The following is a 12,979-nucleotide window of genomic DNA, read 5'->3' as shown; positions in this document are numbered from 1 at the left end:
TAAATGAATATAGTTATACTTACCCGTACAGGAAGCCAAGTAGGATTTTTTCTACCTTGTGTAATAGTATTCTGTGCCATAAACATTCTTAGAGCCCTAAATATATTTTTTAAAAATATAAGTTATCAATCATACACATTAATGTATCAAACTAAAAATATAGATAATACTTACATATTCACAACATATTTAATGTCTTCTTTTATAGCAGGGTGTAAAGAGTCTAAAACGTAAATCATATTATTATGCAGATCAACAACACATAATGTTCAATGATTCCTATAAGAAAAAAAGTTAAAACCAGCGTAATATATAAACCAATATAAAATAATTAAATTATGATAACCACAAGTTTTAAAAAACATTGTTTCTTACCCGCTATTGTAAGGTATCATTATTTTTTGGCTTGTCTGTCCTAAAGCGAAAATGTTAGCCAATTTTTTTGCACGTTTGTCTGGTGAGGAATAACTTTCTTTGGCAACTTCAGATGTGTCCACTATCTTAAACATGTCGCACTTAATGTTACCCTCAAAAAATTTCCAAAGATATTTGTAAGACAAAAGACTTTTAGTCTAAAAAATATTGATAATACAATTATTACAACATTATGTATAGAAAAATGTATAATCACTTACGCAATATATACTATTATGCATGTGTTCGATATCCACACCATCCCACAAAATTGCATAATATCATCTCGAAAGAGAGGTATTTCCTTGCATTCGCCAAATACTTGAGCACTGATGGCGACCCGAATGGAATCATTATCTTCCATAGTGCGTTGGACAAGGCGATACAAAAATTTTATCGAAGAAGGAACATCCATCTGATCAGGATACGAATGCGAAATACCTTTTGCTTTTGATTTAGACCCCTAACATTAACACAATGTGATATAAATATGACATATAACAACTACTTATATGAAAGATTACATTCACATTTAAGTAAAGATGAAAAAAATACCTTGTCGTCTTTTGTGACTGTTACTAGTTTACGAGGCCACGCAATAAAACAACCATTCGTTTGGTGAAGGGTCTCGATTTCACCCTCTCCGTCGACCCATCAGTACAAGAATTTGTTCCTACCTCGTTTGATTCCTTTTCGCTGCTACTACTTGCGGTATCCATAAAGGAAGAAGTCTACATATAAACATATAATTTAACATCAGGTAAAGAATAATAAGAAGTAAGTGAATGAATTAATACATAAACACAAAAGAACACATTATACTAGTTGTCAATCCATGTACCATCACAGTCAATTCTTGTATATACATAAGTATCTTCATCCATATCATTAAGTGCATCAATATTAGGCATTGATTTCAATAACTCATAGCAATCAATTACTGTATCTCCTAACTCATCATCATTAGATTCATCTTCAAAATCTCGTTGAGGAGGTGTGAGAACAACTGACCAACTTGGATTCATAGGGTCACTAACATAAAACAATTGAGTAGCTTGAGATGCTAAAATAAAAGGATCCGATTTATGTCCAATTCGACTAAGGTTAACGGTTGTAAAACCAAGATCATCTACTTTAAGACCTTTATTGTTGTCAACCCAATCACATTTCAATAACACAAACTTTAAATCATAGTAATCCAGCTCCCATATTTCTTAAATTACTCCATAAAATGTCATGTCTGAAATAACAGGACTCTTATCTTTAGCGCTGGCAACTTGCATGGTCTTGGCAACTAACTTAACACCACTATTTTGGACATTTCTTATTTCATCACGTTCTCTCGTGTGATAGTGACAACCATCAACCATATAACCAGCATATGTGGCTACCTCTGGACGGGGACCATTAGATAACCATCTTAAAGTAGGTGATATAGAGTTGTTTGGGATCTCAAGTGCAAGTGAAACCTATATAAACAATCTAGAATTATTAATCTATTTAAAATACATACATACATTTTAAAAAATATTAAAATAATTTTACCCGTTCACGTAGCCAAGAAATAAATGTACAGTTGTGTTTGTCTTGTAACCATTTTCCATTCTTCGACATTCTTTTATTGACTGTTTTCAAAAACTTCATGTGTTGCCTATAGCAAACGATACGTCACATGTTATTAAAATAAATAAACACAACATAAATCAATTTTGATGAAAAGCGTACAAAAGTTTATATGTACTCTATAAATGAAAGTACATCACATGTGTTCTCTTGAACATAAAATGTGAGCTTGATCCAATAGTTGTTTTCCTGGTCTGACGGAAGACATAGCTGATAACGGCCTTGTTATCGAATCTTTGCTTTTTACATTGGAACCCAATCCAATTGGATCCATCTCAGATAAAAATTCAGAACAAAATTCCACAGCTTCTTCTACAATGTAACATTCTCCAATACATCCTTCTGGTCGATTTCGATTTCTCACGTAACCTTTTAAAACTTTCATGTATCGCTCAAAAGGATACATCCATCGTAAATAAACAGGCCCACAAAGCTGCACTTCTCTCACTAGGTGCACAGTAAGGTGAACCATGATGGTAAAGAATGATGGTGGAAAATATTTTTCTAGTAAACATAAAGTGATCACTATTTCATCTTGCAAATTCTGAAGCTTGGAGGGATCGATCACTTTACTACATATAACATTGAAGAAAAAACAGAATCGAATGATGACATATCTCACATGTTTTGGTAAGACCCCACGAATTGCCACAGATAGCAACTGTTGCATGAGAACATGATTGTCATGAGATTTGAGACCATAAAGCTTGAAGTCAGTGAGTGACACAAGATTTCGTACATTGGTTGAGTATCCATCAAGGACCTTAATTTCGGATAGTGATTTACACATACTCAGTTTCTCCGGACGTGATAATGTATAACATGCTGGAGGTATGAAAGTTATCTTTCCATTTACTTGTGGGGCCAATTCTGTCCTTATATTTAGCTCAACCAAATCTTGTCGAGTCTTCGATCCATCTTTCGTTTTTCCAGGAATATCAAGTAATGTGCCAATTATATTTGTGCACACGTTTTTTTCAATGTGCATTACATCTAGACAATGTCGTACATTAAAACTTTTCCAATATTCTAACTCAAAAAATATTGATTTTTTCTTCCAATAACTGCTAGAACTATCTGCTGCTTTATTTTCCTTTCTATTCATTTTACCTAAAACAGTTTCAAGTTTACTTGTTCTAACAAAAATGTCCTCTCCACTTAATGTCTTTGGTGCTAGTTCAAATTCTTGTTCACCATTGAAAGTCTTCTCATTTCTATATGGATGATATTGGGGTAAAAAACGACGATGTCCGAGGAATGCTATTTTGTTTCCATGTTTCAATCGAATGGAAGACGTATTTTCTCCACAAATCGGACATGCATGATACCCTTTTACACTACAACCACATAAATTTCCATATGCTGGAAAATCGTTTATAGTCCACAATAAGATAGCTTTTAAGACAAATGTTTAATCTCGATACGCTGATCATAACATGCAACCCCCTCAGTCCATAGTTGTTTTAGATCATCAACCAAAGGACCAAGATATATGTCTATATGATTTCCAGGTTGTTTAGGACCAGATATTAATGTGGTTAACATCATAAACTTTCGTTTCATGCACCCATGGTGGGAGGTTATAAATAACCAATATAACTGGCCAACAACTATACCTACTACTAAGATCACCATGTGGATTAATTTCATCAGTAGACAGTGCTAAACAGAGATTTCTTGGCTCAAAACCAAACTCTGGCCAAAGATTGTCAATTAATTTCTAAGAAGGAGAATCCACAGGGTGTCTTAAAAGCCCATCATTTTCTCCACCTCTAGCATGCCAATTTAACAATTTAGATATTTTAGCAGTTCGAAACATTCTTTGGAATCGAGGAATCGGAGAAAAGTACCACATGACCTTGGCCGAAACACCTTTTTTCTCTTCTTTGGAGTTCTTAAGAAGCTTCCATCTCGATGTTTTGCAAATTGGACATGCATCTACATCAGAAAGGTCTTTCCTAAACAGACAACAATCATTGACACAAGCATGAATGTTCTCAAACTTCATTCCAAGAGTAGGCAATGTCTTTTTAGCTTTATACATAGAAATTGAGATTTCATTCGGTTGTGGTAGGATATCATGTACTAGAGTTAACAATTCAGTGAAACTTTTATCACTTCATCCATATTTAGCCTTCAAGTTATATAATTTTAGCAATGCAAAGACTTTAGTGAAATTTTTATTGCTTGAGTACAATGGTTTCTGTGCATCAATCAACACTTGTTCAAAGTTTTCAGACTTATTTGAAAAATAGTCTTGTGCAGCTTTAAACATATTAGTTGTATTCTTTATGCCATCATCATCATAATCTTCTTTTCCCTTAGTAGTACCACTTTCATCCTTATCCTTCATAGGTAGTTGCTCACCATGCCAAATCCATATCTTATAACTCTTATCAATACCATAAATAGATAAGTGTTCTCTAACTATGTTCAACTCTTGTAGAACTGCATTTGCACAGTTCAAGCAAGGACACCATATACAGTTTGACCCTTTTGAATGTCGTAGTCCATTTTCAATGAAGTTCTCAACACCCAAGTTATATTCCACTGACATTCTATCTTTGTTCATCCATAACTTATCCATATATAATAACTAAATTATCTACAAAGAAAAAAGGAAAAAAGAAGATGTAACTTCAAACGAATAACTATGTTAAAATGATGGAAAGAAAAAGTGAAATCATCGTTCTAAGTCACAGTAATGTATATATAGCACATATGGGGCTTTCCATCCATCTACAAGCCACGTGAAACTTACAAATATAAGAAAAATTTGTTAAAAGAAATAAATACAAGATTCTATAACATTTTAACTTGAACAAAAGACCGATCAACTGAACAAGAGGCATGAAACTTCCATTACTTCCATTAGTAGTTCTGAAAATCCTATTCCCATTAAATTTTTCAAAAGTATGTGGATAACGTTGTGAAAGTATAATGACTGTGACTAAAAGTTTAAAGGACGTATCATGGTCAAAACAAACATTTAAAAAATACAAAGAACAAAATAGTATTTAAATCTTTACTTATTTGAGACTAATGTTCATAAACAACCATTCAGTTTTCGGTGGAGGATGAAGTAATCTAAGATAAAGAAATTGTCTTGGAGAGAGTGTGGAAGATGAAGGCATTGCGGCAAAGGATAATTGTACTATGCTTTGGGTGGAAGAAGCTGTACCTAATTCATTAATTCATTAATTCAAACTCCCAAATCCTAGTATTCTTCTCAGTAGTGTAATTGCAATGCCCTTATTCTTATTGCCTCTACTGTATTCAATGTTCATTCTCTTTCTTTTTCGAATTCCTTGCATTCCAACCTACTCCTTATCTAAAATTATGAACTTATAAATTATTAAAATATTATGGGGGAAAAATTGAAATACACACAACAGTAAACAAGAATTAAAATAACTAAAATAACAATCAAAGTACCTAACATTAATATTAAAATAACCCTAAAATTAAAATTAACAAAAATTTCTCAGCAATCTATAACCCAATCCATGTCTACAGTCACAAATACAACAAAAAAATCAGTAAAATAAAACTAAAATAGATGGTAAACGTATAAAATAAGGCCTAAAATAGTACTAACATCGTGGATACTAAAATAAAGGTATTTGGAAAACGACAACAACCTTTGCGTACTGTGGGGCCTCCGTAGACTTTAACTTATGGCTCAAATGCTGCAAAAGCACGTGGAAGGAGAAATTCGTATAACGACAAAAAATTCGTTGGGGTCAGTGAAGGGGACAAGTGCGTTGGGTCTCGATTAAAGAAAGTATCAAACAAAATTAAAAATTATCGACAAACAAAAAAGTACGAAAGTAGAGAGCTTACGGCTTTGACGGTTGAACTTACGGCTGGAGGACGAAAACGACGTCTCTTGGAAAAGGTGGACGAAAACGGAGAAGGTTATGGCTGGAGGAGAAGGTTACGGTTGGAGGAGAAGGGGTTACGGCTGGAGGGTTTCAAAACGACCAAAACGACGTCATTTTGAAACCCTAATGTTTTTAAAACAAGGGTTCAAAACGACGTTGTTTTGTGAATTTTAAGTTTTAAATCAATTGATAAAACGACATCGTTTGCCTAAGTTTTAAATCAATTGATAAAATGACATCGTTTGCCTTAAAGCAAAACGACGCTGTTTTAGATAACGAGGGTGGGAGTTTTAAACATAAAATAAAACGACGTCATTTTGAACCCAAATGCACGTGCTTTAATGTCAGTTTTAAACTGACATTGTATAATGTATTTAATGCCAGTGTTAATTTCAAACGCAAACGACGTCGTTTTTCAATTCCCAAATTACGTAATTTTAAAATGAATCGTGCGCGCCTATTTCTCTTGTCTAACCATGACGTTTCTCAACCGACATTAATTGACATGTATTAATGTCGGTTCTTAACCGACATCGAATATGACATTTTCGGAAAATAAAGCGCCTCACTATAAAACTGACATCATTTAGTCAATCGACATTGTTTATAAATGACTAACTGACATGGAAGGTAACAATTGTTGTAGTGTTAGTTGCAAAATACTTAGATTTCTTAAAAAAAATTAGACACAAGAAACAAGAACATTACCCAATGATCCATGAATTAACAAACATATATATTTATTACAAAATGATGAGACCTCGGAAGCTCTACCACTTTTTTTTTTCCTTTTATTTTTTCAGTTTGCATATGATGCCTCTTGAATGTGCTACCTACTTGACCTGAATTACTTGGAGAAGTAAAGATTGTCCTTATATACAAATATGAAGTCTTTCAACATATTTGGTCCTCACTCACATACTTCTTAAAAAATTCTAAAAAGGCCACTCAACTTAGGAGCAATGATGCGTGGAGGTAGAAAGCCTACAGGCCGTGAACTTCTTTTTCCGGAGAAGAAGCAATGACGGTATATGGGAATAAGCATCGGCTAACTCTGTGCCAGCAGTAACGGTAATTAAGAGGATGCAAGCTGTTGAGTGTGTTGCCCTAAACTCGTGGTTTGTATTTATGTAAATATAAATGTATATTTAATAAAGTTTGATTCAGCAAATTTTTTGTTGAATTCATAGTATTGCATTATCCAAAATCCAATAAACTAAACATCCAAGGTTATTATCATGTAACCAGAACAGTATATCTATTGGGTATATATTTGATATACTGGCTATATATTTGATATACCCCTAATATACTAGATATATATTTGATATACCCATGATATACAAGTGGATAATGCTGAGTGAATAACCTAAATGGTCTATAGTATATGGATAAGGTTGGGTACCTTATCCTAGCAACACTATGGATACGACCCACTTTGTAAATGTTACAGACGACTCGATCCAGGTCGTTCGTGTGGAGACATGCGAGTGGGGGTATCCTATACAATGAGTTTGTATAAGACCGGACTGCGAATAGTCAATCTTTAGATGTAACACTGTTGACCAACAGATTGCTATTTCACAGGATAACCAGACAACTCATTCTCAATCCTGAGTGAGTTATGAACTCCTGCCCGTGAGAGCTCGTCCTTTGATCTGTATGCGTGAGAATGGCTCGAGTCGCCGGCTCTATATTTCTACCATTTTGGGGACGAGATCGAGTGGGGAGCTGGGAATATAACTTTACAATATGGAATTCACTCCTCCCCGACTTTAGGGAGTAGATGAGTGTTCTCTTAAATGCTGATTCCAGAACTTGAACAAAGGGCCCCACTACCCTCTCACTGGCCCGAGAGGGATTTCCGGTTATTGATCGAACCATAATCAGGTTGTTCATTAGAGGAGCAGTGGTATTTAAAGAGAAAGATGTAACTCAGGGGTAAAACGGTAATTTGACCCAACTTGAATTACGAGCACTTATGAAGGATTGACCTGTCATTAATGGTCGTATGGACACGAAAACATTATGTAGTGAGAAAAGTGCAACTGCGGGTCTTTAGTGGAGTGACCCATAATTAACGAATGTTGATTAACTTGGTTAATGAGTTTGACCGATTAATCTCGCATAGTTGGCGCTGTCCATTAGGTCCCCTTACTAGCTCATAACGGGTAATACGAGGATCAAATTTTTGAAAAAATTTGAAATGTTCAAATTGCTCAAAGGATTATATGTATAGTGATACATTATAATATATAGTTGAAACTATATATTATGAGAGAAATTATTTGAGTTAGATTCAAATAAAATTAATATGAATATGATTCATATTAAAACTATAGATTAAAAATAATGTGCATAAGATGTACATGAAAAAAATGCTATAGAATATGGTTGTATTTTTATAATAAATAATTAAGTATTAATTATTTATTTGATATAATATTAATGATTGTTATTTATTAATAATATTAATATAATTATAATTAATATATAACTCGCCTGTAAAAATGTAGGGGAGTGGGGAGTTGTCACAAGTTTTAGTTTTGTTTTTGCACAAAAGTTCGGCTAAGTATAGAAAAAGAAGCTCTCTCAATCAAGCTCTCTCTTCTCCATTCCCTCTAGTTCCATATCGAACGCTCCCACAATCGCATTCTTGTATCCAGAGGATAGTAAGGAAGTTCTATTGGTGGTGTTCGGGTTAATCCATTGAAGAAACATTCTTCAAAAGTAAGGGAAACATTTCTTTTCCCCTATATTTACTTTTGCACATTGTGTTTTGTTTCTCAAAATTGATGATCGAAGATTATTGCTTCCGCTGCGGGATTCACATCCTATCACAAGCGTTATCTGGAATGATTATTGGGCATAAAGCGTCTGTAGGTGACATTTAAAAGTCTGCCGTCAAATGCTAGGGTTCAACCCTTGTTAAGCAGTGGAAACGACCAAGCTGGCCAATTACGGTAGGGGCAAAGGGAATTTTTGGTGGAGCTGGAAATGCATAGAGATCAGAAAGAACACTAATGGCGAAAGCACTCTGCTGGGTCTAACACTGACATTGAGAGACGAAAGCTAGGGGAGATCAATTCTCCAAGTCAAGCATGTTTAAGTTTGAATTTCTTATGTTTGGTCAAAAGAAAAAAAAGTACGTCGTGTTAGTATCGATAACTATTCTAAATTCTTCTACGTATTTTTTTAACCATTTTTTGCATGATCTCAGAATCCTTCTCACTCAGCCAATTTATATATTTGTCCATCCCTCCTTCATCGAGTGTCACATATATAAAGTTATATATATCGAGATTATTAAGCATATCAACAAGTTTGTCAATTATTTGCCGATGACAAATCTTATTTGGTGGGGGAGTAATAAACCTTTAACAAATTGGTTGTAGTAAAAAATCACGTCAACCCAACTTGACAACATAAATTTATAAACGTAGGTACAAAATTTGAAAATTCCAACATCTTATATTTTCCTTTTGCCTTTTTTTAAGTTAGAAATTTAGTGGGAATATATTAGCGTTACATGGAAACCCAAATTAGTTGACATTCTAATCCAAAAAGAAAAGTTAACGATTTTCTACAACAGTTTCTTTATTGAAGAACAATTAATGGCTTCGATTTTCAGAAATTGAGATCATCAAGGGGACCTACTGAGTACTGATTCAAATGAAAGGAACTGAGAACGAAAAGAAATTTGGGTTTCTTTTTTCTGTTCTATATTAAATAACTTGAACTAGCCAATCAGATTTGGACACCTGATCTCACACGTGGCTGGTCATTGCAGCCAATCGCAGACGATAAAAAAAGCTTCCCTTTTCATTTACTAAGAGAAACTGAAGAGATTGATCCATTTAACTGATAAATTTTGATTTTTTTTTTTTGATTCGAAAGAACAAAACGTGTCAACAATCTGTGTTAAAGAAACTGCTGTTGCTTAATTTCCTTTCAGTACGGGAAATTTTGGGGGAGGAAGGGAAAGGAGGAGGAGGGAGGGAACTGGAAAGTTGGGGAAATGAAATGAAATGAAATCGGTTCCTGAATCCGTGTCCTCTTTTTCTTCAGTGTCCTCCATTGTTGGTGTTGATGAAAGCTCCACTCTGATTCCAGGTCTTCCCAATGATGTGGCAGCTCTGGTTCTGTCCTTCGTCCCTTACTCCCACCACGCTCGCCTCAAATCCACCTCCAAATCATGGCGTCTCTTCTTCTCCTCCAAAGCCCTGATTTCGCTTCGATTCACCCACCAAAATTCCCTCTCTCAACTTCTCTGCCTCTTCCCTCAAGACCCTTTAATCGCTTCCCCTTTTCTTTTCGACCCACAAGCCCTCGCGTGGTGCCCTCTTCCGCCCATGCCCTGCAACCCCCATGTGTACGGTCTCTGTAATTTCACCCCAATTTCCCTCGGCCCGCACCTCTATGTGATCGGGGGGTCCCTCTTCGATACTCGTTCTTATCCAATGGATCGTCCTTCCTCATCCTCCTCCGCCTTCCGCTTTGATTTCTATACCTCCTCCTGGGAAACCATCTCGCCGATGCTCTCGCCGCGGGGGAGCTTTGCCTGCGCGGCGCTCCCTAATTCGGCCCAGATTCTGGTCGCCGGAGGTGGCTCGAGGCACACCATGTTTGCGGCGGCGGGGAGTCGGATGAGCTCCGTGGAAAGGTACGACGTGGAGAGAGATGAGTGGGTTGCGCTTGATGGGTTGCCGAGGTTTCGAGCTGGGTGTGTTGGGTTTTTCGTGGGGAATGGGGAGAAGAGGGAGTTTTGGGTGATGGGTGGCTATGGCGAGTCCCGGACGATTTCGGGAGTGTTTCCAGTGGATGAGTATTACAGAGATGCCGTGGTGATGGAACTGAGGAGCGGTAATGGCGGTGGGAGGTGGAGGCAAATTGGGGATATGTGGGAAGAGGGGGAAAGAAGGAGACTAGGAAAAATTGTGGTGATTGACAACTATAACCGTGGACAACCTGGGATTTTCATGCTTGATGGCGATGAATTCTTCAGGTTACTCTTCTGTTTATTTGTCTATGATTTGTTCTTAGTTGAAACCAATTTTCACTTTTGACTGTGTGTTATTCAAAATTCTCATAATGGTTACTGTTGTGAACTAGAGAAGGAGTTCTGCTTTGTTCATGCTTTACTGACGCAAATAGTTTTCTGATATTAAAGTTCGGATGGTAAACTTTTCATGGGCTTTGCAGTGTGGTGACTGGTTATTTTGGAGTGTTGCTTATTTGGTTAGTTTTAGTGTTTTCTTCAATTTCAATACCTCGTTTCGGTTTTGTGACTGATTGCTCTTCATACGCTTTACTATGAAATCTCCATTTGCTATTTAGAGAGTAAGAGGAAAAGGTGTCAATTGCAGATCTCCATTCTGTACTGTGGAAACCTATGGCTTTGCTTGTTAATGGAGGAAATTTAATAGAAAACTAAAAGTATTTGTGAGTCCATAAAAATAAATGCAGAGCATTAAACAATTTGCTTAGAATGGTTTAGATTGCATGGTCCAAGCTCTGATTTTGGAAGAGAAAATTTGACTTTAACTTTGGAAGGACTAGTGTTCCATCTCCTTAAATTGGGCTCCTTTTGAAGGCACGATGGATGCCTCTCCTCTAGAAAGTAGAATGACATGTTCTAAGTTATGGGTGTCGATGAGCAGTTGAAAAAATTAATTTGGAGTTGAAAATATCAGTTTGTATTCAACACCAACTCCAATTGGCAAAAAGAAGAAGAAAGCCAAATGGAGGAGGAATTCCAAAAGTTGCAGAGTTACTTAATATTTGATCTCTGAGGTTAACTAGTGTGAATAACGTGAAAATTTTCATCGATCAAGAAGGTGGCTACTGTTTTAAGATTCTCTTTCTTTGCTCATTCTTGGCCTGTGGATCAAGCTTTGTCAGATGTTGTGTGGGGTGTTGATCCAAAAAGGAGAAAATTTTTAAATTATGTTATACATCTTTCATATATGGAATTCATCTATATTTGAACAGTTTGATACTGAACACAAAATTGTTTCCATTTTCATTATTTTTAACCACCATCTGTTCATGGTATGTGAAAACCGAAATTGAAAATCCCTTAGATGAATTAAACTCGAATCTCAAGTTATATGGAGATTGATACATATATATTACATGGCTCTGAGATTAATGAGCTTCTTCTGATTTGTTCTTTTCATTTCTTTTCCATACTGTGTTTTTAGATACGAAATGGCATCAAACAGATGGGTTGAAGAATCAAGGGTACCAAGAAAATCTCCTTTCAACTCATCATATGGCCTTGTTGCATTGAATGGAGAATTGTATGTTATATCACTCATGAAGACAGAATCTGCAGAAGCGCGACGGCTGCGACATCATAAGAAAGGAGGAACACTGTACATGCAAATCTACAATCCTCAGAAGAAGACGTGGAGATCGCTCGTTACCAGGTCGCCTTTTCACCACCCCATGGATTTCGATACTGCCGCTATGTGTACGGTCCGTATGTGAAATGTCAATACATACCTCTGTAATCAACTGCTTACAGAATTAGGCAGATGTTGATTGTTATTCTCTGCGATTCCTTTCATGTACATGTTTAGAAATATTTACAGGGAACCTTTTTTTCTCCTTCCTGGAAATAAGTTCATAAACACAACATTTGTATATGCATGATATTTTTATGTAAAGTCTTTCCACACAGCTTATCTGGGGATAATTCCTGAATCTGTCTGTGTATTCATGTCTTCGTTACACAATAGAACACTGAAATGAAGTTGTAATGAACCAAAATCAAAACATGGTTGGAAAGAAAATTAGAGAGCTTATCTTTTGGAACTATTTGTGAAGATGATGTAGTTGAATTGGTGTGTTATGTAGAAGTTGGGTAATCCTCTGCTCAACAATAATCACAAGTTCCAAAGAGAACGATAATTCAAAGGAGCAAATTTCACGAGAAGCTGCTGCTGATTTATTTTATTTTTTTGGTTTTTGTTTTTTATTGAATCCCAAAATTCTAAATTTAAGATTTGTTTAGTAACGTTCATGTTTCTTGATTCTGTTTTTCTTTGTTAATA

The 12,979-nt window shown here is 35.7% G+C and overlaps 1 protein-coding gene and 1 pseudogene across 1 annotated transcript; one reads left to right on the top strand and one right to left on the bottom strand.

Moving 5' to 3' along the window:
* Nucleotides 1-1,235: 1,235 nt before the first annotated feature.
* LOC111015258 (uncharacterized) lies at nt 1,236-4,594 on the bottom strand (annotated as a pseudogene).
* Nucleotides 4,595-9,820: 5,226 nt separating this feature from the next.
* Nucleotides 9,821-12,629, top strand: LOC111015236 (Galactose oxidase/kelch repeat superfamily protein). Its single transcript, XM_022290195.2, has 2 exons — nt 9,821-10,926; nt 12,125-12,629. The coding sequence occupies exons 1-2, from the start codon at nt 9,950-9,952 to the stop codon at nt 12,411-12,413; spliced, it is 1,266 nt and encodes a 421-aa protein (XP_022145887.2). The 5' UTR covers nt 9,821-9,949; the 3' UTR covers nt 12,414-12,629.
* The last annotated feature ends 350 nt before the right edge of the window (nt 12,630-12,979 follow it).

Source organism: Momordica charantia (assembly GCF_013281855.1).
Source record: "Momordica charantia cultivar OHB3-1 chromosome 6 unlocalized genomic scaffold, Mcharantia_2.0 BLBB01000006.1, whole genome shotgun sequence".
NCBI classification, from domain to species: domain Eukaryota; kingdom Viridiplantae; phylum Streptophyta; class Magnoliopsida; order Cucurbitales; family Cucurbitaceae; genus Momordica; species Momordica charantia.
Note: the sequence above shows the minus strand (reverse complement) of the source record. Positions and strands in the feature narration are given on the sequence as shown.